The sequence below is a fragment of the Centroberyx affinis genome, unplaced genomic scaffold (genome assembly GCF_046629955.1).
Source record: "Centroberyx affinis isolate AG114_WGS23_722 - 3 ecotype Tasmania unplaced genomic scaffold, CSIRO-AGI_Caff_v1 ptg001948l_1, whole genome shotgun sequence".
Lineage (NCBI taxonomy): Eukaryota > Metazoa > Chordata > Actinopteri > Beryciformes > Berycidae > Centroberyx > Centroberyx affinis.
The window spans coordinates 78,661-106,136 of record NW_027280305.1 but is presented as its reverse complement, the minus strand read 5'-3'; the positions used below and the strand labels follow the sequence as shown (position 1 = coordinate 106,136).

At 46.4% G+C, this 27,476-nt stretch overlaps 1 protein-coding gene across 1 annotated transcript; it reads left to right on the top strand.

The window, feature by feature from the left end:
* Positions 1-26,125, top strand: LOC139653674 (neurogenic locus notch homolog protein 1-like). Its single transcript, XM_071530594.1, has 34 exons — positions 1-207; positions 1,519-1,600; positions 9,410-9,672; positions 9,809-10,147; positions 11,234-11,356; positions 11,509-11,742; positions 11,873-12,028; positions 12,154-12,339; positions 12,540-12,653; positions 13,334-13,447; positions 13,615-13,848; positions 13,955-14,065; positions 15,392-15,584; positions 15,692-15,837; positions 15,996-16,109; positions 16,778-16,897; positions 17,019-17,171; positions 17,281-17,509; positions 17,683-17,884; positions 18,017-18,170; positions 18,311-18,495; positions 18,749-18,881; positions 19,005-19,262; positions 19,377-19,489; positions 19,600-20,171; positions 20,342-20,779; positions 20,926-21,071; positions 21,207-21,420; positions 21,616-21,700; positions 21,836-21,998; positions 22,596-22,894; positions 23,012-23,159; positions 23,278-23,375; positions 23,484-26,125. The coding sequence occupies exons 1-34, from the start codon at positions 150-152 to the stop codon at positions 24,729-24,731; spliced, it is 7,425 nt and encodes a 2,474-aa protein (XP_071386695.1). The 5' UTR covers positions 1-149; the 3' UTR covers positions 24,732-26,125.
* The last annotated feature ends 1,351 nt before the right edge of the window (positions 26,126-27,476 follow it).

The window sequence follows — 27,476 nt, the reverse complement described above, 5'->3', positions numbered from 1 at the left end:
GTCCTCTTGGAGACGAGTCTTTTCTGTTGGATTTACTCACTTACTTGCAGAGGATATTTATTTTAAGCCACCATCTGGGAGTACGAAACTGTGGATCTATGCAAACCCTACGCGGGAGTGTACGGCATTTGTGAAGTTGAAGAGGAGGAATGTATCGTTTCTTTGTGAAACTAACATTTCTGTTTCCAGCAATCGTCATCTCACAAGGTAAAGTGTCTTCCCTGTGAATTTCGTACACAAACAAAGCACCGGGATGCAGCGCATATTTGAGGCACAGCACTTAAACACGGTTAATCACAATTCGACTACGTTATGAGGGAATTTATGAACGATTAGTGAATGGATAATGGCTGTATTAATTTGATCGATGTTTTAAATAGACTTTTAGGCTGGCCTAGATTTTGATAATGTTATCTGATACTGAGCTGAGAAATAGACACTGGTAGATGCTATTAAATCCGCTCTAAACTTTCACTGACTTATCTTTTAAGTAGTTTTGCCAGTTCGTGGGAATTAAGCCACTAAAAGTGCACCAGCCAAACGCTGCTGGGACAGACGCTGCGCTGCGGACTTCACTGGTTTGCGCTTGTGAAAGATATCGCATTTAATACAATGCAGAAGTTAATACAATTGTTAATACAATGTATAATTGTGCCCGCACTGACAGACCAGTCATTACCTAATATGCGTTATATCCATGACTCAGCAACTGATGAAAATAATACTTAAAACATACTTAGTGGGCCAAAACCTAGTTTTTGCTACTATTCCTGATACTTTATCAGGAAACACAAGTGCATCTTGTTGTAATCACATTTTGTTGACTGCATTTCATTAAATTGCCTCAGGCCTTGATAAACGTCGTCTCTTGAAGTAGTGTGAGAACAGGTTTTAAATATCGGGGGGGAGATAATGGGGTAAAGAAGTTGGTGCGTGTGTTGCGGCTGGGGGGCGCGGGGGAGGCGAGGGGAGGGCAGCTTTTGTCTGTGTGTGTGGGAGAGTGTGAGTGCCGGGTGGGGGGTGGTGGGGGTGCTGTTATTCCCGTCTGCCGGTAAACAATGCCACTGAGGAGTGTTTTATGGCTCGTGCTGGACTCTGATTTCTTTTGTTCCGCATCTGAGCTCCGCAGCTGCTGCGCTTTTCCCGCAAAGCGTGCTCCCCAAAGCCACGCACCACGCGCTCTGCCCTCACCGGTGTCCACCAAGCTTTCCAATATCCCCCACGGACACCCGTGTAAGCCCAGGAGTAGCAAATCAATTACAGATGAGGCCGTGCAAGCGCGCGTGCTTTAAAAAAAAAAAAATTCCTGTGAATAATATTTGCAGTTGACTAGTGGAAACGATTTCCCATAATTTTTTTCACCTTTGCTTAAGCCATTATTTGTCATTATCCTAAACAGCTACAACAAGATTCATACCAACATTGATTTCACACGAATGCATGTGATTGCGTTGTGATTTAGTGGTTAGGTAAAAAATGTGTTTTAACGGCATTTAAAAATGTTCACGCCCTCCACAGGTCTAAGATGCGCTCTACCCACTGAATCATGTCTGAATGGAGGGAGATGTGAAGCCACCTCCAATGGAAATGGAGAATGCAAGTAAGTAACAAGCAGATTATAAGAGGGAGCAACTTGTGATCCCCCAAATGCTGTTTCAGACCTTAACAGAACACGGTAACATTTCAATGTATTGACTTTTGCTGTTAACTTTTTTGTGTTGGGTCGAGCCTAGACCTGTGGTATTTGATGAGGCGTTTTGGCATTTGTGCAGGCCTGGTAGTGCGGTGTAGTATTGGTACTTTAGAGTGCTCTTGGATAGAAAGGAGAGGGGCCACATATTCCCCCTTTCATTCCGGTCTTTGAGAGGAGCCTGCACCCGGCAACCAGAGGCCCTTGAGTTTCCTCTGGGCTGCTGTGCTCCGGTGCCCCTCCAGGAGCCACAGGGCCCCGTGTGCCTGCACACATTCCCCTAAATAAAAGAGTTGAGAAGAGAAGAAATTAAAAAAAGAGTCCAATTCCAGAGTGCTGGAGAGGTGAGAGAGGGGTAGCTGGACAAAAGCTCCCCCCGCCGCCATCAGTGGGGTTGTTAATGAATGCAAGACCCCTTCACCAGCAAAGTGAGAGGACGCGTCCAGTCCTAAATCTTGTTTCTCTGCTCTTTCATGGGCGACAGCTGGGGCTCGCCCGCCGCCCGTCAGCCATTGTCCCGTAGTCAGAGTAATGCTGTGTGACTAATCTGAGTGGGGCTTCCCATAATGCCACAGCCACCCCAAACACCACAACACACACCAAACCCCTGCCATAGCCCCCCACCCCCATCCAACCCCCCTCCCCCCACCTCCAAAGGGCTTGTCTCCTGCTTTCTGAATGGATACACACCCCCACCCCCACCGCACCCCTTGTGATCTCCATTAGAAAGCCAGATGGCTGTGAAATGTAATTGGATTGGATGTTGAGAGAGTGAGATTAATTGGAATAAAGTGCAGAAATTTGAAGGCAAACAAGTGGGAACAGACAGAGGGGCAGATTGCAGGCTATTTGTGTAGGCCAGGGGTTGATGCTGATAGTATGTGGGTGAGGCTCTTATGCTAACACATATTCCTTTTAGGCGACTATGTTATGTAACTGTGTGTGTGTGCTTGGTGATTCCATCTTGAGTATTATTACGAAGGAAGACAAACGACCCGAGAGTGAGAAGAGGGTGTACATTTTTAGATTCCACTTTCTGTCAGGTCATCCCATCTATAGATGGAGGGATCAGAGAAGTTTAGTTAGAACTCAGTTAGTCTTTATCGTGTTTTCCAGCTGTGGTGTCATTTTTATCAAGCAACTCAGGGGTGGCCTGTCTACCCCGAGGGCATCTGGTCATGGCAGGCGCTTCCTTGGTCTGTGGGGACAAGGGGGCACCATTGAGGGCCCCACGCTACTAGCCCAGGGCCGCAATTCATAGTATCTAATCTGTACCCCTCCTCCTCCTCCTCCTCCTCCTCCTCCTCCTCCCCCACACACGCGCGCACACACACTCACGCAGGCCTCCACACAGACACACGTGTGCACACATTCACACACAGAAACTCTCTCTACGTCCCCCCCCCACCTCCCTCCACAAAGCTGTTATTGTGGTCTCCATCTCTGCTCGGTCCAATTAAAAACAGACAGGATAGGAGCATCACTCCACCCACCCTCTCTCTCTTCCTCCTTGCTTTTCCTCTCATTAATCATTCATCCTCACCAAGCCAAACAGCCATCAGTCAGAGAGTGCATTAGGAGCCTCGGCGTCAGGGGTCAGAGTGTAGCGTCCATGCCAGGAGGGCCTCCGTAATGATCAATCTTGTGTGTTTTTTTTTTTTTAATTCTATGCTGTATTCACTGGCAAATGCAATTTGGAAATGTCTGGGTTACACGGGAGCAAAGCCCACATGGGGACAATGATTCTTTGCACACCAGTTAAAATGGAGAAGAGGTTGGCACTGTCTGGAGTGAAAACAGTGACCCAGATTCAGATCAGGGATGAGTTGTGTGATGTTATGATGTACAGTTCCCACCAGATGATGGTAAGTGGAAGGTGTATGCTGGAAATGCCAAAGGTTTTAAACCTGTCACATGTGTACATAGTTGAATTTACCAGTGACTCATTGCTTGGAAGGAAAAAAAACCAAAACAGTCATTTGGTACATGTGGTTTATGGTGTGGCGTGTGAGCATATGGCAACACCGATTTTGAGTGGTAAAAGGCATTTAAATCCTCCCAACAAGCAGATTTCAGCGCAGTTCCCACGAGTATGAGAGCTGAGAGTGAAATCACATGTTGGCATACAGAACAGGGTTAGACTTGGTTTGACTATGGTAATCATGTTTTACAGATGGGTTTGCTGGGATTATGACCGTGTTGAGACCGAATTGGTTTTCCAGACAGTTTTCCACAGCTCCCTCCTGCAGACTGGATGGCCAATCTCTTAATACTCCACAGAAAACAGGAATACCTTTTGGACAATGTCCTCAAAACTTTTCTGTCCTTCCTGTTTCTAAAAATAGCCTCTTTTAAATCCTTTTGACATGGATCATCCACAAAACAGGAACTGACTTATATCCTGTTGATCTAATCACAATATATTTATCTCTATGAAGATTGATTTGATTTTTAGTTAGGTTTGTCTGGAATATTCAATTAGCTGTTCGTCTGGAAATATATAACAAAAGGTAAAAAGAAGGAAACCAAACACATCGGCTGTTAAGATTTGATGATGAAGAACTGATATAATCTTAGTGTTTTTAAAGCATTTCCATTTGGATTTTACAGTAACTACATAGTTCATACTCAGGCATTAATTTGCTTTCTTTGTGAAATCATATCTTTGCCCCACTGATTAATTCATGATAGTAAAATAGGTCAGTGTGGGGAAAATCAGAGTAGCGTCTTAGGTTCCACTGATGTGCAGACTCAAAGCTGTTGTATTTTACTACGATCATACAGTTTCAGTGTGCGGCGGATCCAGACACACAGACACACAGCGAAGCAGTGTAATGGGAAAGCCCTCAACAGTGATTCTGTGAAGTGAGAGGTTATCTGAAGGTCTTGGGCTTCCTGTTTCGCAGAGCTCTCGTCTGCTTGTTATGTAGGCTGCTTAAAAGCATTTTAGGGCATAGCTACGTGTGAGTCAAATTTAGATTCCATTTGTGAGACAGTAATGAGGGTACAGGGAGGTTGAGAGGTTGTTGCCCTTACACCTCTCGACCCTGTGCATGACTGTCATTGCCGCTTTGCTGAAATAGACACTGTTTTGGTTTGAGCTCGCGGTTAATAATAAACGTTGAAAACATCTCAACTGTCTCGCTGGATGTCTCGCAGCATATAAGTCGTCTGACGGAAATAGACTTGAGGCAGAAAACGGATAGAAAGTCTGCAGCGGTCACATCAGATGGGGAACTTGCGTGTGTGATCGGACCTCTTTGACCTTGCACAGCGGTGTCTGGTATTGCTTATTGATGATAAAATTCCTGACCCATAAAGACTGTCTAGAGTACCCCCCTGCTGAAGAGATGTTGCGCCCTCCCTGAAGGAATGCTGCTCTTCATTTGTCCTCCTATAGGATTACTGGGGAGGACTCTGTGAAGACTCAGCTCCTCATGGGCTTAGGCGTATCAGCGGCATACAAGTGCATGGCTGGGTCAAGTGTGCTTGCTGGTGTTGGGGTTTTATTGGGGTTTAAGCTCTAAGTCTGCCACTCCCCTGGCTGGGCCCATTCCCCAGATGCCAGGAGCCGTATACAGCACTGAACGGGGTTGGTGGGGGGACTGGTGGAAAAGGTCCAATCTTCTCTGCCCCAGATGAAGCAACATATTTTACTCTGGGTCAACTGGGAGCAGGGAAAAGCCCAGAGACCGGGCTGTGATCAGGATCCTGTGTGTCTGGAGATCCTCAGAGCCCAGGGATCAAAGCCCTGCTGGTTAGAGCACAGAGATAAGAAGCCATTTGGCTCTAGTGGGTGCTGAAAGTTCACATGCACCAGCGCAGGCTGTCAAATGTAGACACACCAACTCTTCTGGCAGCTCAACATTGCACTAGAGTGCATGGGGCAAGGGGGGTAATGGGTTATATGTGTATATATGTGTATTTGTGTGTGTGTGTGTGTCCGTATCTTTTATGTACGACCTGCATAAGCAGAAAGATTATGAGTTAGGGGCCTCCATCCTGGGACACTTTCCTTTAGCCTTTATATGATCTCATTCACAGTCTCTTTGAAAGTCATTTGGCTCAGTTAGCCCTCACTGTCCCAGGTCGGACTTAAACCCAGGACACTGCGGTTGCATGGTTTGCGCCTCAGCCAACTGAGCCACCATCACACCCACTGATATCATTTCTAAGCTGAGCAATTGTCTCCAGGCTAGAGGCGCAGCAGCAGATGTGTTATCACTGTTAACCACAATCGTGGGCAGAGTGACAGGCAGGTGTTTGGTCCTTGTTTGGCTGTGAGGTAGAATGTCGCAATAGTGTTGGGAGGTGATTTTGTGTTTTTAAACACCTATCTGGAAGACTAGCTGTTACCTTGGTGACAGCTAATGGGGATCCTAATAAACTAAACTAAACTAAACCCTGCACTGAAATAAGAAGAACAAGGTGTATTACACACACACACTACACAGACACAAATGTTTTGGTATTTTTTTAGCCGCGCTATTCAAGTTATGACCGTGGTGTTTGGGGTCTGGTATTCTGTGCATGAAAGTGATGCTGCCATCATCAGTCAAGCAGGTGTTGAGTCCTCCTCTGTGCGACTGGCCCTCATAAGTCTTCCCACTTCATTCTCTAAAAAGTGAGACACTAAATGGCCAGCTTCATTACTATCAACTTGATCTTTCTATCAGCCTTTCTTCTCATGACCCCTTTGTCACGGGCAGAGCAGAGAGCTGTCCGCGTTTACCACTTCCTGTGTTTGCATTTTGATTTACACTTTCTCAGACAGCAGTTACAGGAAGTGTTTTGAAGGAGGCAGTATGTAAACTGATGAAGTCACTTCATTTTGCACGCCAGACTGCAAACTCTTAGTTTTGCATTTTGCAAGATTTTACCTCACTAAGCCAACATACATGTTGAAATTATATTTAATATTTTTTCTCATAGGCTTTCTCTGTCACCTCAATTTATAATATTTTGTTAGAATGGCTGCACTGGCATTAATAAACTGATTTGATGTTGTTGTTTTCTTACCTTTAGACTGACAAACCAATTAAGCCTCAGAGAGAAAGCAAATTTGCACCAGACCAACCTTTTAATAGAGAATTCATAGACTTGTTTGGATAACTCACTTGTTCTGCTGTATGTGTTACTGTTACACCTCCTCTTGGCTACACTCTGTTGATCTCACACAGCAGTATTAAGCACACTGATCCTGCAGTGACAGTAAAGTGCCGACCAGTCTTTATGGTGGGAGTTTAGAGCACTCCAGGCCCTAGTGCATTTCTCATTTCCTCTAGCAGAGCTGTTCTGTTCTGGTCTTGGTCTTACTAACAGATGTGGACCCCGGGGGTCAGACATTGGCTAATGATTGGACAGATCCGAGGGAACATCGGCTAACTAGACAAAAGGAATAATAAGGAGAGGACAGAAATTTGAGAGAGGTTTGAGGAGAAAGAAGGGGGAGTGCGGGTAGAGGGGAGAGAGTAGGGGAGACAGAAAAATAGATGGCGACCCTGAGCCATTTTCATAAACAAGATGACGGTAAAAGCCAACAGTGTAACACACACACATACACACACACTGTACCCCCACCGCTTCCTCCCCCGTTCATCTACATCACATTTTCCACAGCGGTGGCATTTCCACTGCACAGTGAGAGTGAGGCTGGTTTTGTGTTGGAGGCTAAAGTCACCCCCAGAGTGGCAGATGGTAGATCAGGCCCAGCAGGGACAGAGGAGAGAGGGGATAGGAGGCGAGGAGGCCGTTCCACAGTCACAAAAGTGTTTGGGGTCAGGGGTCGGGGAAGCATCTGCTCTGGCCTGAGGGGACATTGCATCGCTGGGAGAGACCTGTTGCCGGGGTGTGTTGCTGAGCCTTTCAGCATGTGGGTGGATCTTTATCTCAGACTGCATTGACTTCAGGACAAAGAAGATCTATTACAGTTAGTTAGGAAGCACACACACACACACACACACACACACATACACACAAAGACCATACATGACATCTACATGACTCTACATTACAATGCTGAGTAAGTACTTTATACAAAAATGGTGACTTCCGTTAGTGCTTACTTCAGTAGGTTTTCATGCTACAGTGAAATAGGAAGCGGGCAGACTTCAAAGCCAACCCAAGTACTCTGACAGTCTTCTGCCAATTGCAACTGTCTGGGCTCCCTGTTGGGCACATGAGACCGTTGAAAACTCCCTGGTCGGTCTCACCTAACTCTGAATCAACGATGGAGTTTTCAGCAGTCTCATGTGACATGAGGAGAACGCTGTAAAAGGCGAACTGTTGAGAGCTGTTAAAAGTACACATAGGAGAAATGAGAAAACAGGGGCGTGAAAGGGAGAATGTGGCTAGAAGTCAGGCGGGGAAATGGAGAACAGTCAGTGCAGCGAAGGAAAAAGGTAGTGAAAGGAGGAACAGGTAAGAAAGAGAGGAATGGAAGAAAGAAGGGGGGGGGGGGGTGACGGAGAGACAGAAGTTGCAACAGCTGACTTCACATGGGTTCTTTATGTCCCTAGAGGAGAGGTTGGCTTGTCAGCACCCCCATCTGACAAGGGGACAGAGGGGAGAGAGGGGGGAGGGCCGGAGGGAGAAGGGGAGTAGAGAAGGAAGGAGGGGGAGAGAGAGGGGGGAGGAGCCCTGTCCAACAGCTGCCTTCATTAACATGCGCACCTGCTCCCTGTGGAGATTCTAGGAGGCCAACAGATGCCCTCTCTTACACACATAAACACTCACACGCTCGTATGCACACCGACACACTCTCACACAAGCACCGATTCAAACATAAACACACACTTATTTGCTGACTTTAAATGCGCCTACACGTGACACAGACAGGACTTCACAGTTACATGCCAGCTAGGCCCCGCATACGCATCAGGCACTTAGACTAAATCAATTGACCTCTGAGCACTTCACAGTTTGAAAATCAATTTCAGTGAAATCCTGTTAATCTGTATTTTCGGCAGGACCGTGTTCATTATGACCCAGCCATTAGGGGGTTGGAGGGGAGGGGGTTGGTGGTCCTTTTCCTGTTTCTGTCCTGGGAATCCAGAGTGTGTCTGCCTAATGAACAACGATCTTCCCTTCTCATAATCAGACAGTTTGAACTAGGTGACTGTAGCAGTGTCTGTCCTTGGTGTTAGTCTGGACGGGAGGGGCGCACCCATAGGGCTTAGGGCCTGAATGCAGCGTTTCATGCTGGGACAGCCAGGGCCGCCGTGGTCCCCTTGATCTCTACGGTCATTTGGGATGAGGGTGGACAGCCTGGGGGCGAAAGGTAGCTGGGAACGGGCTGTTACGGCTAGACTATTTTGTGGCGTCTGTTGTCCCGGCAGAATGTGTTTTCAAAGTTCTGAGGGCGTCTAATCCAGAGAGACACGCTAGAACAACAGGCCACCCCTGTCCCACTGCACTAGGACTGCTGGGCGGGAAACATCTAGCCCCCTCCTCTCCTCTCCCCTCCGCTTTTCCCCTGGTTTGTTAGATAATTCCTCCAGTGATTAAAAAAATGGAGCTGGGTAAATAAGATATGCTGTTTCAAATGCTGACAAAAGCTTGGGAATTGTGAATTTGAGATGATGCTGACATAGGATGACTGAGTTTGTCGTCAAATCATCATATGTAACAGTTTGATAATGATTTTTCCCCCCTAATTTTAGTCTTTTTTCACTCCCTCTGATCATGTTCTCTGTTTCCCCCCTCACTGTCTACCCTCAGGTGCCCCAGTGACTATGTGGGCAGTCGGTGCCAGTACCCTAGTCCCTGCAGTCCTTCACCCTGCCGCAACGGTGGCGAATGCCGGCCTGTGTCCCATGGCAATACGTTTGATTTCCGCTGCGTGTGCCGGCTGGGTTTCACTGACCAGCTGTGCCTGACACCCACGAACCACGCCTGCATGAGCTCCCCCTGTCGTAACGGAGGAACATGTGACCTCATCACCCTCTCTGCCTACCGCTGCCGCTGCCCACCTGGGTGGTTAGGTATGTAGCTAACATGTGCCAAAATGTCATCAGTTTGATTAATTTTCTCTGTACTCTCGTGGAACATTTGATCACGAGAGCATGTGTCATTAGATGATTAACGATTGTGTTTCTCTGTTGCTGTCCTGTTTTCAAGGTAAAACTTGCCAGCTCGCCAACCCATGTGCTTCCAATCCATGTGCCAACGGCGGCCAGTGCTCAGCCTTTGATTCCCACTATATCTGCGCCTGCCCACCCGCCTTCCACGGTCAAACCTGCAAGCAGGACGTCAACGAGTGTGCCCAGACGCCGACTCCCTGCCGTAACGGTGGCGTGTGTGTGAATGAGGTGGGCTCGTACCATTGCCGCTGTCCTCAGGAGTACACTGGCCAGCAGTGCGAGACCCCCTACATGCCATGCAGCCCCTCACCCTGCCAGAATGGAGGCACCTGTGTCCAGAAGGGAGATACCACCTATGACTGCAGCTGCCTGCCAGGTAACAGACAGACACATATCTGCACATTAGACAATAACTGGGCAGAACAAGAATTATTGACTTTCTCTGTTGGGCAGTGCATATGGGCAGTGTATTAACAAAACACATACTTGAATTTTGCTATTACATCAGTTGACCTAATAACCAATCTGTTGTTGTAGTAAGATCTGATTGGGTGGAAAGAGCATCCTGTGGTTGCCCCCCCCCCTCTCTCCACCAGTCTCCACTGGCAGGATGCAGTCACACAGACGTTTCCTTCTGATAATCACCAGCGAGCCCCCCTACAAGCAGGCATGCACACATACACATAGACATACAGATATACACAAACACACACCTATTCATGCGGTCACACATACACCCAAACTTCTCTTGTTTTCCAGCCAAATATGACCGGTCTGTTTGACATCTTTATTGTACTGGCACCCAAAGCCGTTGCAGCGTTGTGTAAAACTTTGGTTAATCTTGGGTAATTGTGGTTAGTGCTGTTAGCGTTGGGAGTGCAGCTGTGGAGACTTTCTTTCCCACCCAGTCCAAACCACACTGTATTAATTACTTTTCTATAGAGCTGCTCACCAGATCATTCCTGTGGGGATCAATGTTGGATCCTTATTTCTCTCTTTCAGCTGCGTGTGCTTATTGGCCTATTGTGTGTATAGTTAAGATTACATTGTTTAGATATGTAGATGAATGAGGGATATTGTGTTGTATGTTAAAGTTTAACCCATGCTGTGCGAGTCTCGTGGGTGTCCGTGCTGGAATGCAGACAGATAGTGAAGCTGCATGGACACCTGCAGAGCTGCGGGTTGATAGTTAATCAGACTATCGCGGCTGTAAAACTCCCACTCAAACCTTTGATGTTGGGAAAGGAGACAGGCCGAACTGTCATTTATAGAGCGTTCAAACAAGCTGCCACAGGAATATATAAAAGCTTATCTTTCACTTAAGTGCATAGTGATAACAGGAGGAAGCGAGGGTCGGATTATTACCTAAAAGTAAATGTTGCCTAATTGTTTGTCTTTCTCTCTTTCTCCCTACCTTTTCACTACTCGTCTTTCTCTGCCTTCCTCCTTCCGTGTTCCTCAGGCTTCACCGGTCAGAACTGTGAGCATAACATCGATGACTGTCCAGGCCACAATTGTCAGAATGGCGGTGTGTGTGTAGATGGGGTGAACACCTACAACTGCCAGTGCCCACCTCATTACACAGGTAACCTAAGCTAATTAAATAACTGTCAACATTCATGTTTATTTGAATTGATTAAATCAACTCCGCTGAATAAATTGTGAAAAAATGAATGAAAAACATTTTTTAAACTTCCACCCACACTGTACTTATGCCTCTTTTTCTGTCCCTTTCAGGCCAGTACTGCACTGACAATGTGGATGAGTGTGAGTTGATGCCCAATGCCTGTCAGAACGGAGGGACATGCCATGATACTCATGGCAGCTATCACTGCGTCTGTGTCAACGGGTGGACGGGTGACGACTGCAGCGAGAACATTGACGACTGTGCCAGTGCAGCTTGTTACCACGGTGCTACCTGCCACGACCGCGTGGCCTCCTTCTTCTGCGAGTGTCCACATGGACGCACAGGTGCGACAACCTCTGACCCCTCCAGCTAAAACACAAACACACACACACACACACACTGAGGAGGATCTTAATGAACTATTAAATATAATGATAGAGTTTGACAGAATGTTTTCCTTTGTGCTGCTCTCAGGTTTACTGTGCCACCTTGATGATGCCTGCATCAGCAACCCATGTCAAAAGGGCTCCAACTGTGACACCAACCCAGTCAATGGCAAGGCTATCTGCACCTGCCCCCCAGGTTACACCGGGTCTGCCTGCAACCTGGACATTGACGAATGCTCCCTGGGTAAGTAATAGAGACACAACCAGTTTCTTCTAACAAGGTGCTGCAGTTGTGAAATATAACGCTCTACAGCATGTGTGCATAAATTAGCATGGATATATGACATATCGTGCACTTTTATGTTTTAGGTGCCAACCCTTGTGAACATGGCGGTCGCTGCCTGAACACCAAAGGGTCCTTCCAGTGTAAGTGTCTCCAGGGTTACGAGGGCCCACGTTGCGAGATGGATGTCAATGAGTGCATGTCTAATCCTTGCCACAACGATGCCACCTGCCTGGACCAGATTGGAGGCTTCCACTGCATCTGTATGCCAGGTAAGAACATTGGACTATAAAAGCACTGTTTCTAGTGCTTGTTTTTATGGTGTCTCAAAATATTATATAATTTTTTCTAAGATATTATTTGGACAATGCTAATTATGATACACACTTAGGGAGAGTGACCTAGGAAGGAAAATGTAAGTGATTTGACTAATCACTGTTTGTTTCATCCTCCTGTGTCTTTGGGATTTCAGGGTATGAGGGTGTGTTCTGCCACATCAACACAGACGAGTGTGCCAGCATGCCTTGCCTTAACAATGGCAAGTGCATCGACAAGATCAACTCCTTCCACTGCGAGTGCCCCAAAGGTGAGAAAACTACAGGGAATGGAAAATACATAGAGTAAAGGAGTGAAGGAAATTGGTTCTTTGATCCTTCTGGGTCTCACAGCGGGAGAGTAGCGTGTTGGAGAGTGAATCATTAACTCATCTGTCAATGAGTATAGCATGCCATATATGGTTCACAGAATGAATGTTAATGATTTTCCAGTCGCAATAGTAGCACTGTAGCCTTTTCCGATGTCTGGGAGAGAGGGTGGAATAATGGCCTTGCAGAAACATTAGCATATTTGGCGGGCATGACAGTTTGTGTAAGAGCTTAGCGCCAAAAATGGGGGCAGGGATTGGGTTATGGGTGGTGAGTTGGAGGCAATTGTGCTGTGGTTTGAAAGAAAAGTTTCACTGCACGGGTAGAGCTGAGGAAGGGGGGTGGAAGGAGGGAGAGATGAAATAGTGCGTTATGACCTTCAGTGTCCCCCAGACCTACTTGGGATGCTAATGAGGTTTTCTTTCCCACATTTTCTCATTATGCACACTGTAGCCATGTATGTAGAGGACATGATGAGAGAGATTTTTTTGGAAAATGCATTTTCTGTCTGCAGGGATTGATTTTGATCTAGTCATTGGTGCATGCATGGCCACATGGCCTAAACCATTATTTAAAGAAACAAATTTTACAGTTTCTTATTTGTTTTCTGTTTTATCTCCAGGTTTTTCGGGGAGTCTGTGTCAGGTGGACATTGATGAATGTGCCAGCACACCCTGCAAGAATGGAGCTAAGTGTACTGATGGTCCCAACAAATACACTTGTGAATGCACTGAAGGTACACCACACCATTGTTTCTCATTTTTATTTTTTCCTAATGTTCATTAATACAACTTATTGTTGTATTTAATGTTAATTTACACAATTTAGATTCTTCTTGTTACTCTCCCAATGTTGATAGAACGTTGTCATTCTATTAAATACTTACTCTCTCTTCCTGTCCAGGTTACACAGGGCAGCACTGTGAGACTGACATCAACGAATGCTACTCCGACCCCTGCCACTATGGCACCTGTAAGGATGGCCTAGCCTCCTTCACATGCTACTGCCGCCCGGGCTACACCGGCCGGCTGTGTGAGACCAACATCAACGAGTGTCTGAGCCAGCCCTGCAAGAATGGAGGCACTTGTCAGGACAAAGAGAACACATATAACTGTGCCTGTCCCAAGGGCACTGCAGGTCAGAGTCATATCCCCTAAATGTCCATACTTCAACTCTATATTCCAATTCCAACTCTGTGTGATTTTCCTCATGTTCTTTACTTAACTTTTGTTCCAACATGCAGGTTTCAACTGTGAGGTGAACCTGGATGACTGCAAGAGCAAGCCCTGCGACTACGGGACGTGCATTGACAAAATCAACGGCTATGAGTGTGCATGTGAGCCGGGCTACACAGGTGAGTGCTGGGTGGGGTTTACAGGTGCAGGGGATGGTCCCCTGTGCATGGGGAGGGGCAGGTAGGACAGGTGGCTGGCGGGTCCAGTTCTGCAGAACAATGGTGTCAGATTGCCTGTGTGGGATGGGGGGGAACACAGAAAGGAACACAGTCCCAAACCTGATACGTGCACACACACTAACACACATTCAAAAACACAAGCCCTAACTTTGTTTGCCATTTGAAAAGGCTCTATGACGTTGAGTCTTGAAAGAGTCTGTAAGGTGATATTTTAAAAGGGAAAGACTCTGGGCTTTAAACACATGCTTGATGTTTATTTGTGTGCAGGTGCATGACAAATCACATTGATAGCTAGTCAAGTTACTTCACAGACACATGTCCACCTGTAACATATATACAGTATATTTTTGTACAATTAAAAATGTAGGTAATAATGTCTGATCCAAACTTTTGCTAGTGCACCACTCCTATCTGCCTATTCCCATGAGGATCCCCTTTCATGGCCCAGTAGAGCCGGTTCTGACTGGTAGTGGCTGTGAGTGTGTATGTGTGTGATTATGCTAAAGAGGGGGCAGTGAGGAACAAGTGTGTGTGTGCAGGCTGCTGTGTATCCCTCCTCCTCTTCCTCCCCTCCATCTTTTTGTGCTTACGGGGTGAGTGCGGAGGGCACGGCAGGACTCAGACACAGGGGGACAGAGGACTATTGTAATTGCAGAGCAGGCAGTTGGGCCCTCCCCTTTCTGATTGATGAAGAGCAGAGGAGGAGGGAGGTGGGTGGGGGATCAGAGGGGGGTTAATTGTTACTCGGCCGTGTGTGAAATGGGGTCTGGCCTTCTGTCCCCGTAAACAGCCCTGGGTGAGGTTAGTCCTCCCTGAAGGGGGGGTGGTGTGTGTGTATGGAGAGTGCAGCCCCCCCCCCCATTCCCAGCAGCACCTCCCCCGCTCAGATCCAGCTGAAACCCTCCCTCTGCCTATTCACCAAGCCCGCATTCAATCAATGAAGGAGAGGATACGGCCTCCAGGGGCAGGCAGGCCTGGCAGACACTGGAGCAGCAACAGCCTCTGCCTGTTCAGTCTGTGGGGGGAGTCTTTAGTGTTGTCTATTGTCCAAAAATCCCCCACTGCACCTCAGCTAGCTGCTTAAAAAAGATTAGAGAATACCACACCACAGAGCAAAGGGTCCAGCTGTGGGGCATTTACAATGGCCGATGTGAATATTCATCAAAGCACACGTTTATCTGAATGGGTTATCTCAAAAGTCATACTCAGAAAGGCATACTCCAATAGATGAATATTGTCCTGACATCATATCACATTGTCTTTCAGGAGCAATGTGTAACATCAACATTGACGAGTGTGCCATCAACCCCTGTCACAATGGGGGCACCTGCATTGATGGCATCAACAGCTTCACCTGCCTGTGCCCAGAGGGCTACAATGACGCCACCTGTTTGTCGCAGGTGGATGAGTGTGGCAGCAACCCCTGCATCCATGGCCGATGCCATGATCTCATCAATGGGTGAGCAAAGATTCATTTTGAAGACACAAATGAGTTACAAGAAGTGGCATGAATGGCAATCAAGCAGACAAATACACCACTGACCTATCATTTCATTTGCATTGCAGCTACAAATGTTTCTGTGATTCCGGCTGGAGCGGCCCAAACTGTGACATCAATAACAACGAGTGTGAGTCCAACCCATGTATGAATGGGGGAACCTGCAAGGACATGACCAGCGGATACCACTGCACCTGCAGAGCCGGCTTCAGTGGTCAGTTATAACCCTGACTAGTAGTTTGCCTCTAGTCTTTCACCCCCTTTCTGCACTCTTTATCTCTCCCTTTCTTTTGTTTGGTCTCATCAAGATTGAGTGTGGGTTCTGGTAGCCAGTATCTAACCCATGTGTGTTCTCTAATCCCACCACTGTAGGACCTAACTGCCAAACTAACATCAATGAGTGTGCCTCCAACCCCTGCCTCAACCAAGGCACTTGCATTGATGATGTGGCTGGATACAAGTGCAACTGCTTACTGCCCTACACTGGTATGAAATCTCACTGCTTGACGTACATGCTCTACATAGATCCTTGTGATAGCTCAAAGAAACAGACTATATCCTGGGTTTTTAATTTAGGCACCTGCTGACTCACACATCTGCACTGGGTCTAAAAATGTAAAGATAGAATCATCCAAAAGAAAAATACACTTTCCAGGCAGAAGAGTTATCCCATCCTATGTTATTTTAGAAAACATCAGACCACCTAATGGCCACTATGTTTTTGTCATCTCTGTGTGGAAAGATCTGCCTGTCTGCTTTGCAGGGATAACAGTGTGTGTGTTTTGGAATAACATGCCATGGTGGCTAATATAAGGCTGGGAACTGGAGCCTGTTCCAAGCCCCATTCCCTGTTCAGCCGCGTCCTGTTTCCTGTCTGTGATCACACAATAGCAGGAAACAGGCACTTCCTGCTTGGCCAGGTTGTCGTGGAAACGGATAAGGAAGTGGGATGGAAACTGGGCTTTTAAAAATTGATGTCACTCTTCAAAATGAAATCTTTTAGGGGACTGGAGAGATAGCAAAATAAGAATTGATATTGCCATGCTGAATCATACTTTAAGAGTGTTTTGTGTCATTGTGTAAGTAAAAGTGAAAGTAGTGTGTAGACACAGCAGCAGACACTGATGTGTTTTCTGCTCTCGTCCAACCACCAGGTGAAAATTGTGAGACGCTGCTGGCCCCCTGCAGCCCCAGACCCTGTAAAAACGGAGGAGTATGTAAGGAGTCTGAAGACTTCCAGAGCTTCTCCTGCATCTGCCCTGAAGGATGGCAAGGTATCCATCCATTCATCTATTCATCTATCTATCCATCTCTCCATCCATCCATCCATCCATCCATCCATTCATTGAATAATGTGATTAACTGTCTTTTCCCTATCTTTTTCTTCACCTCAAGGTCAAACGTGTGAGATAGATATCAACGAATGTGTGAAGAGCCCATGCCGCAACGGTGCTACTTGCCTCAACACTGTGGGTAGCTACCAGTGCAAGTGCCAGCCGGGTTACTCCGGCCAGAAGTGTGAGACAGACGTCGATGACTGCAAACCAAGTAAGGGGGAGATCTGCATCTTCATGGATTCTCATCTGTTCGGCCATTTAAAACATTGCTGGCCGACTTTGACTAACTGTCTAATCGTATTTGCTCTCTCTCCTTTCAGATCCCTGCAGTAACGGCGGTCTGTGCAGGGATGGCATCGACACTTTTGTGTGCACCTGTCTGCCAGGTTTTCGCGGGGGCAGGTGTGAGCAGGACATCAACGAGTGTGAGAGTAACCCATGTAAGAATGGGGCCAACTGCACCGACTGTGTCAACAGCTATACATGCACCTGCCCACCTGGCTTCAGTGGCATCAACTGTGAGATCAACACCAACGACTGCACTGAGAGGTACTTCACCATGACAGAATAATAGCTACATAAGATTAAACTGACACAGATGCATGACTAGGCCTTTATTTTGATTAACTGTTTAACTTAGCTGAATAATTAACCCAAAGCATGTCATTACTGGATTAATAATCAGTGTTTAACTTTTTGACTGTCTTCTTGTGCTTCTGTAGCTCTTGCTTCAATGGTGGCACCTGTGTGGATGGCATCAATGCCTTCACCTGCCTGTGCCTGCCTGGTTTCACTGGCAGTTACTGCCAACATGATATCAATGAGTGTGACTCCAAACCATGCATCAATGGAGGCACGTGCCTTGACAGCTATGGGACCTACAAGTGCACCTGTCCTCATGGCTACACAGGAATCAATTGCCAGGTATGGAAAAGGGATAGGATGGAAGTATTCAACGAGAGTAATGGAGTAGTTAAATCGTCTGTGTTGCTATCATGTGTTTGTGCTTATTTGTACAGTTCAACAAGAATCTTCCCTTCTTTGTTTCCCTGGCAGAATCTTGTACGGTGGTGTGACTCATCCCCCTGTAAAAATGGGGGGTCCTGCTGGCAGCAGGGAGCCTCCTATACCTGCCAGTGTCAGACTGGATGGACTGGCCTTTACTGTGACATCCCCAGTGTATCCTGTGAGGTAGCAGCCAAACAGCAAGGTACAATACGCAGGCAAAAGTTATTTCCCTTCATGTGACAGTGCCATTTGGTTTAATCTGCAAGGGAAAAATGAGTTAGATTTGTGTGTTCTGTTCTCAGTGTGTTTTAGATCTAATTCCTAACTTTTTCTTGATCGCAGGTGTGGAGGTTGTTCACCTCTGTAGGAACTCAGGCCAATGTCTGGATGCGGGAAACACACACTATTGCCGCTGCCAGGCTGGCTACACCGGGAGTTACTGCCAGGACCAAGTGGATGAGTGCTCACCCAACCCCTGCCAGAATGGAGCCACCTGTACTGACTATCTGGGAGGCTACAGCTGTGAGGTATGGGCTCTAAGACTTCATTCAGAGAATTACTTAAATCAGATATGATGGGAGATTGTTGGAATATTCCTGAATTTTCAGGATACTCTACACGATGTGCAACTGGCTAAGGAGGGCTTGATACAAAACATTGATGTCTCTATAAAATTCCAGTTAATATGTTCATAGCTAATCTAGCTTCAATAAAAAATATTGACTCATATCGATGGTCTGTAAATGCGCTTTAGAATAATTCTGTTGTTCTCTCTGTCAGTGTCTCCCTGGATACCATGGGGTGAACTGCTCTAAAGAGATCAATGAATGTCAGTCTCAGCCCTGCCAGAATGGAGGCACCTGCATTGACCTCATCAACACATACAAATGCTCCTGTCCCAGAGGAACACAAGGTATGAGCCTCTACAACACGCGCGCACACACACACATACCCACACTCACATGGGAACAAATGGATGAACACAAAAATTAAGTTGTGTGCATTTTCCAATTTTCAACCTTTTCATTTCCCTTAGGTGTCCACTGTGAGATCAACCTGGATGACTGCAACCCCTCCACCGACCCACTGACCAATGAGCCCAAGTGCTTCAACAACGGCAAGTGTGTGGACCGGATTGGAGGCTACCACTGTATATGCCCGGCGGGCTACGTAGGCGAGCGCTGTGAGGGTGATGTCAACGAGTGTCTGTCGGACCCCTGTGACCCCAGGGGCTCCTACAACTGCATTCAGCTCACCAACAGCTACCGCTGCGAGTGCCACACTGGATATACAGGTACTGACGTGCATCCATGGCAACATCAAAAGACAGCAATGTCCCTGTGTACAGGGCCTACATGTTCATAACTGTACCTGACACATGCAGTACTGTTTTGCCATTGTTCTCCAGGTCAGCGGTGTGACAAGGTGTTTGATGGCTGTAAAGGAAGACCCTGCAGAAACGGAGGAACGTGTGCTGTTGCCAGTAACACCCCTCATGGTTTCATCTGCAAATGCCCACCGGTGAGTAGAGCATTAACTGTGTGAAGTATTCATACCATTGGAAACTATTATTCCGTTTCCCTCATATATAATACACTGACCATAACCACTGTCTGTATTTGTCCACCTAGGGCTTCACCGGCTCTTCGTGCGAGTATGACTCTCGCTCCTGCGGCAGTCTCAATTGTAGGAACGGAGGCACGTGTGTGTCAGGCCACCTCAGCCCGCGCTGCCTGTGCCCACCAGCCTTCACTGGGCCCGAGTGCCAGACCCCCACTGACAGCCCCTGCATTTCCAACCCCTGCTACAACGGGGGCACTTGCCAGGTCACCCCAGATGATCCTTTCTTCCACTGCAGCTGCCCCAGCAATTTCAACGGCCTGCTCTGTCACATCCTGGACTACTCCTTCCCTGGAGGGTTTGGCCGTGACATCACCCCACCTCCGGAAGTGGAGGTGAGCTGTGAGATTCCTCAGTGTGACGAGTGGGCAGGGAACCACATCTGCGACTCGCTGTGCAACAACCACGCCTGCGGCTGGGATGGAGGAGATTGCTCGCTCAATTTTGATGATCCGTGGCAGAACTGCTCTGCAGCTTTGCAGTGCTGGCGGTACTTCAATGATGGGAAGTGTGACGAGCAGTGCAACAGCCCTGGGTGTCTCTATGATGGCTTTGACTGTCAGGGACAGGAGGGACAATGCAAGTGAGTAGAAGGAGTAGAACAGAGTTGTGATTCTTATTTGTATTCTTTGGATCTGTCATAGCTTTTACAGAGAGGAGATCAAATAACAAATGTACATCAAATGTGTGATCTGTGTTCTTGCTGACATGCCAATCAGAATATCAACCAAGTCTCCTTGCTTTCTTCCCCAGCCCGCTGTATGACCAGTACTGTAAAGATCACTATGCTGATGGTCATTGTGACCAGGGCTGCAACAATGCAGAATGTGAGTGGGACGGCCTGGACTGTGCCAACAACATGCCAGAGAAGTTGGCAGATGGCCACTTAGTTTTGGTGGTCCACATACCCCCAGAACAGCTGAAAAACGGTTCTTCAGCCTTCCTCCGAGAACTCAGCAGTGTTCTTCACACCAACGTAGTGTTCCGCCGCGATGCGAAGGGGGAACCGATGATCTTCCCTTACTATGGCAGTGAGCAGGAACTGGCCAAGCATAATGTGAAGCGTTCCACAGATGGCTGGCCCGAGTGGGCTGCGATGCCGGCTAATGTTTTGGGTCAAGTGAAGGACAGTGTGTCTGCCATGGTCAGCCCACGGAGACGCAGAGAGCTGGACCCCATGCAAGTTAAAGGGTAGGTGCCACTTTTGATGCTCTTTAAAAAACAGATTTTTTAAGTGGAACATGTCTGTAACCATTTTCAATCAGGAATCTATCTGTATTTGCATTGTAGAGGGCAGAGAGTTAAATGTTAACCTTTCCACCTGTTTCTTCTCATAGGTCTGTGGTGTACCTGGAGATTGACAACCGTCAGTGTTACCAGCAGTCCACTGAATGCTTCCAGAGTGCCACAGATGTAGCTGCGTTCCTTGGAGCGCTGGCCTCCAGTGGGAATCTCAATGTTCCCTATATTGAAGCTGTCACTAGTAAGTAACCCAGCTCCAGCCCTTTCCCTTGTGTGTTCGACCTATTACATTACAAGGCTGCCACCACAGTGTGTTTAGCTTGTGATTCAGGTTGTAGTCCTAATTAACCCGTTCTGACATTGCTAATCTTTTCAGGTGTGAGACCTACTCCCCCCAATTCAGAGCTCTATCCCATGTACGTGGTCTTCCTGGGCTTGGCTGCTTTGGGCTTCATCTGCCTTGGTGTCTTGGTGTCCCGTAAGCGGCGCCGGGAACATGGCCAGCTCTGGTTTCCTGAGGGATTCAAAGTGTCAGAGCCCAGCAAAAAGAAACGCAGAGAGCCTGTTGGAGAGGATTCTGTTGGACTGAAGTAAGTAGACTTGAAAGTGTAGCCACACATTTACTCTGATATGGATTATGAATGCATCCAGATGTGCATTTTCCCTTGCCATAATTGATTAATATTGATTAATATAAAGTAGTGTACTGTATTGCATACCATTGTATCAGCATTTGTATTCTGCATTTGATGTCAAATCTAACCTTTGCCTCCTATTTTCATCAGGCCAATGAAAAACTCTGACATCAATCTTATGGATGACAATCAAAATGAATGGGATGAAGATGATCCAGACACCAGACGCTTTAGGGTAAGAGAAACATCTCCTGATGTCCTTGTTTGAATATCCTGTGTTTTACCAAACCAGCTATCCTCAACCATTTTCACCTGCACTGATTCTGAGATGATGATTGGTATGCTGATTAAGGGGCTTTTTACTTTTCAGTTTGAGGAGCAGGCCATGTTGGACTTGAGTGACCATACTGACCACAGGAAGTGGACTCAGCAGCACCTGGATGCAGCGGACCTGCGAATCGCCTCCATTGCCCCTACCCCTCCTCAGGGGGAGATAGAGAATGACTGTATGGATGTCAATGTCAGAGGACCTGGTGTGTACAACTAGTGTTTTAAATTACAGTTTGTTTGATTGTGATTTTAGCTCTCTGGATCCCTAGTTCATCTGCTGCCTTAATCTCATCTATGGAGAAGAGTAACATTAGGCTACTTGGCTTGCTAGTTAATGTTAACAACTGAACCACTAGCATAGCTTATAGCATATCAGATGTATATAGAAAGACTGCTTAAACAACAATGTGCCTTCTCATAAAATTCCAGAGTATGTGTTGTCTTATGATCATCAAAATATTTAGCTATGATAACACAGCGCAGGTGTGGACAGCCACTAAGTGTTTGTGTCAAAACACAGAATTTGCATAATGATTTTATTTGCTGTCACCTCTGCCACCACTGAGAATATGGTGATTATAATCTGACTCCCTGAAGGCAATCACTGCCACAGTAAATATGAATCAATTTTCACTAACAGGCAACATATTTTGTACAGCAGAATGTAATTACCATTGTGTTTCATGAAAAAACACAATATAGATTTTGTCTTCTGCAGTCATGTCCTGTGAACAGTGATGGACACATGACTAGAAATTCACAGTGGTCCTAAAATGTAATTCTCTCCCTTCTTCTTTCAGATGGTTTCACTCCCCTGATGATTGCCTCCTGCAGTGGTGGAGGACTGGAGACTGGTAACAGTGAAGAGGAAGAGGATCCCTCAGCAGAGATCATCTCTGACTTCATTTACCAGGGGGCCAACCTCCACAACCAGACCGACCGCACGGGCGAGACTGCCCTCCACCTGGCTGCCCGGTACGCCCGCTCTGATGCTGCCAAACGCCTCCTGGAGTCTAGTGCCGACGCCAACGTTCAGGACAACATGGGCCGCACCCCTCTTCATGCTGCTGTGGCTGCTGATGCACAGGGAGTGTTCCAGGTAACTGATTCTACTGCAGGAGTTTCACAGTTCTCTAGGCCTTGGTGGCTATTGTGTAGAGGCCTATGGATGCAGTTTTTTTGAGCAAGGAAACTCACCAAGTCTGTGTTATTGCAGATTTTAATTCGGAACCGTGCCACTGATCTTGATGCTCGCATGCATGACGGAACAACACCGCTGATTCTGGCTGCCCGACTGGCTGTTGAAGGAATGGTGGAGGAGCTTATCAACTGCCACGCTGATGCCAATGCCATAGACGACTCTGGTAGGTCACTTTTTTCTCACCTTATCATCTCCATCGACCATAAAATTTCCTGCAATGTGCTGGATTGTCATTTTAATCCATGCCCTCACTCTCCTTCTCTCTCTCTCTCTCTCTGCAGGTAAATCTGCTCTTCACTGGGCAGCAGCTGTAAACAACGTGGAGGCTGCTATGGTGTTGTTGAAGAATGGTGCCAACAAAGACATGCAAAACAACAAGGTGCGTGAAATGGATGCCATTGTGATGAAGCCATTTCAGTATTTACGCCCTTAGATTCACAGTAGTATATTCAGTGTATTTACGGTGTTGTTTGTGTATTTTCTGTAGGAGGAGACGCCACTGTTCCTAGCTGCCCGTGAAGGCAGCTATGAGACAGCCAAGGTTCTGCTGGAGCACTTTGCCAACCGTGAGATCACTGACCATCTAGACCAGCTGCCCAGAGATATCGCCCAGGAGCGCATGCACCATGACATCGTCCGCCTGCTGGATGAGTACAACCTGGTTCGGAGTCCTGGGCTCCACAGTGTCCCACAGAGCACGTCCAGCCTCTCCCCACCTCTCTGCTCCCCCAACGGCTACCTTGGCAGCCTCAAGCCCAGTCTTTCTATCAAGAAGGTCCGCAAGCTCAGTGCCGGTGGGAAAGGAGGGAAGGACGGCGGCAAAGAAATTAGAGTGAAGAAGAAAAAGTCGCTGGATGGGAAGGGGAATCTGCTGGACACCTCAGCTGTCCTCTCTCCAGTTGATTCCCTGGAGTCACCCCATGGTTACCTGTCTGATGTGGCTTCCCCTCCCATCACTTCACCCTTCCAGCAGTCCCCACCTATGTCTCTCAATCACCTACAGGGCAGTGGAGACTCCCATATGGGCCAGATCATGGGCAAAGGCCAGGATATGGGCTGTTTGTCTTTTGACCTCAACCCACCCCGCCTCTCCCACCTACCTGTGTCCAGCCCCGGCAGTCAAGGCACAACGTCCATAGGTGGAGTCGGGGGCAGAGGAGGCCAGTGTGATTGGATCTCCAGGATGCACCCGGGTGTGGCACAGCAGGGAAGCTTCAACCAGGGCCCGCCCATGTCCCACAACCTGCTGGGTCCTCTCCACGGGGTCAGCACGGCCACACTGTCACAGATCATGGGCTACCAGGGTCTGCAGAGCAGCCACCTGGGCACATCTCCACACATGATGCAGCAGGCTCACTCCCGGCAGCTCCAGCACCAGAACTCCAACTCCACCACAGCAGGGCAGGGCCTGAGCCAGGGTTTCCCCAGTGTTGAGCTGAACGGGTCTGACCGCTCCATGCCCATCCACACGATAATGCCCCAGGAGACCCAGATCCTCGGCACCCAATTCCTCACCCCTCCTTCCCAGCACAGCTATTCTGGCCCCATGGACAACACACCTAATCACCAGCTACAGGTGCCCGACCATCCTTTTCTAACTCCCTCCCCTGGCTCCCCTGACCAATGGTCCAGCTCGTCCCCACATTCCAATATGTCTGATTGGTCAGAAGGCATCTCCAGCCCTCCCACAAGTATCCATTCTCAGATGAATCTGATCCCAGACCAGTTTAAGTAGAGACTTGTAAAGGAAATGGACAGAACTATTCAATGGAAAAAAAATATATTTACAAACAAACTTAATAAAGGAAGAGAGCGGAAAACCTGAAGACTGAAGATTCTCCTTTTTTATTATCAATTTTTATACTAACGATAAGAACAATTTTAGTAATTTTGTATTTATTTATGTGGTTTTTTTGACATGGAATATAAAGAAGATGCTTTTATATTTATGCTTTTTTTATTTTTGTTTTGTTGTGTATGGAGAGATTAGGAACAGTCTGAAAGGAGTTTATATCAGAAAGAGGCTCCTAGATGTGTACACTGGCTATTTATTTGTTTCTTGTGTCGCTATATTCACTGAATTTATTTTTATTTTTGGGGAGTGCACCAATCTTCACACGTTTAAATTTGGGAGTGCATTGTCTGCATTATGTTTGTACAAAGATTTTTTGTTTCCACCTTTATAGATTATTGTTAAAGTTTCAGTATTAATTGATTAGATTTTAACCTCCTTTGTCTTTTTAATTGAAGCAGGTTTTGTTACTGAACTACACTTCACTAAGTCTTATCACTGAGTCTGTGTTAGAAGATGGATGATCAAATATGTGTTTGAAAATATATGGCATTCCCAAAGTGTCACATTTCAAATATTGCTTTCTACCCCTTGCTCTCTTAGTTAAATGGAAAAGAGAGCAATGGAGCAGAGGGTAACAGGGCTCTAGTTACTTACTTTGGAGATTTGGGACCAGATATCACAATCAGCTTTTTAAAAAACAACATCATCAACAACAACACACATAACAAATATCCAGTGTTCCTTATCAGTTGACAGTTGCACTGGAAAATGAGTGGGAAAATGCATCCAAATCAACCTTAGCCTGTTTTAGTGCGTAATGGTCTGGGCTGGTGTTGAGCAATTGATTTGTGATGGTTTATGATCCAAGGATGGGCTGACTGTCTTTCTTTTGTATTGTATCCCAAGTCAGTGATTACGGTTACCATGTTCACCCTTTTAAGTATTAAATTGCGGCCCTGTTGTAGAAATTTCAAATGTTACATTTGCCACAGTTTACGATGGTGCCAGTGTATTTTTTGTTTTTCCTAAGAAAAACAAAATATTTGTGAGATTTCCTGTAAAAGTGACTTCGAGGTGGAGGACACTATGTGTGTTTGTCAAAGAAATGGGGAACTTCTTTTGTGTGTTAAATGACATCACCTGCACTTTGTGAGGAGTGTAGTATAAGGTGTCTGTATGTCATGTTTTATAAACTAATCCACAGATAAAGATGTTTTTAATAAAAGATGTAATTCAGAATTGATGTTCATGCAAAGTTGTAGTTTGCAAAAAGTATTTCCTGATTCAAAATTATTTGTAAAAAAAAAATCCTTTTGATTCAATAAAGGTTACTGTCAAGCTTGTATTTATTGGTTTCCTCTCTTTTCATATTTTTCTGAAATGTCTCATGGCTGGCAAGATAGCCTCCTCATCTGTTCTTCAGATTTGGTGGTGCACCTGTAGCAGTGATATTGAAGGCACCACAGTAGCTGCTATCTGGCGCTCTCTAGTGGTTATGGCTTGGAAGTAGCACAGCGTAAATTGGAACCTGAAAAGAGGAAGGCTTCATAGCTGATGCTTAAAGCAATATTCCACGTAGTTTTAACATGGGGGTTATTTGGCACTTGACCGCCATGAAAACCAGAATATAAACTAATCACCAAGATCAGATGCAGCTGGACGAGTTTGTAGCGTTTGGATTTTTACTTCCTATTCATTTGAATGAGGCCACGAAAATAGCCTGAAAACTTTAAAAATTTGACACGTTGGTGAACAGATTCAACAACAGATCCTGCTTTTAAGACAACAAGGCAGTAACTGGTCCATCCTCATTTTGCATTTCTATTCTTGGTTTACACAAACATTTGTATTTATAAATAAAAGTAGATCTTGTCTCCCAAACAGGAACTATCTCTCCTAAATGGTATCCCTTGGCAATGTTCTTTACTATCAATAAAAATGCTATTTGGCAAAATTATGTTCTAAAACATTGGACCCACAGTCAACTGAAAACCACAGTAGCAGGATCTGTTCATGAACATGTTAAGTATCAGTTTTCAGGCTATCTTCGTGGCCTCAATCAAATAAATGGGAAGTAGAAATCCGAACACTACAAACTTGTCCAGCTGCATTCGATCAGTTTAGGCTGATCTGGAAGAGAACAAATGCAAGAACGGAGTTAATACTACACATGGTGCCCATTGACACAATTGTGAGATGCATGCTTCTCCACACTATATGGCATTGTTACTTGAAATGGCTAAATTCCTTTTAAACTTGTTGATTGTTTTGTGATTTGTTTTTCTCATATTTTTAATAAGTCCTGTCTATGGAATATAGATTTGCTGTCTGAAACAGAAATAATTTGAATTAGGTATGGAAAAGCTATTTGCACACAGGTGCTGGTGGAGATCCCAAAACCCAGGATGTTATACCCGGGCTTTGGGATCTCCACCAACTCACACACCACACAGAGACGAACAAGGTTGCTTCTTCCTCTCTGTTTCCGCCCCCCTGCTTCTACTTCAGTGTCCATTTTCAGTGTCCAGACAACAGTAAACACTGGCACAGGAAGCGAGTATAATTGGCAATAAATAAATAATAACCATATTGTACAAATTTGACCAGGGGTAAGACAATAAATAGAAATGCCGGACATCAACTTCCTGCTGGACGGAAGACCATACATTACAAGTTTTGAGAGCT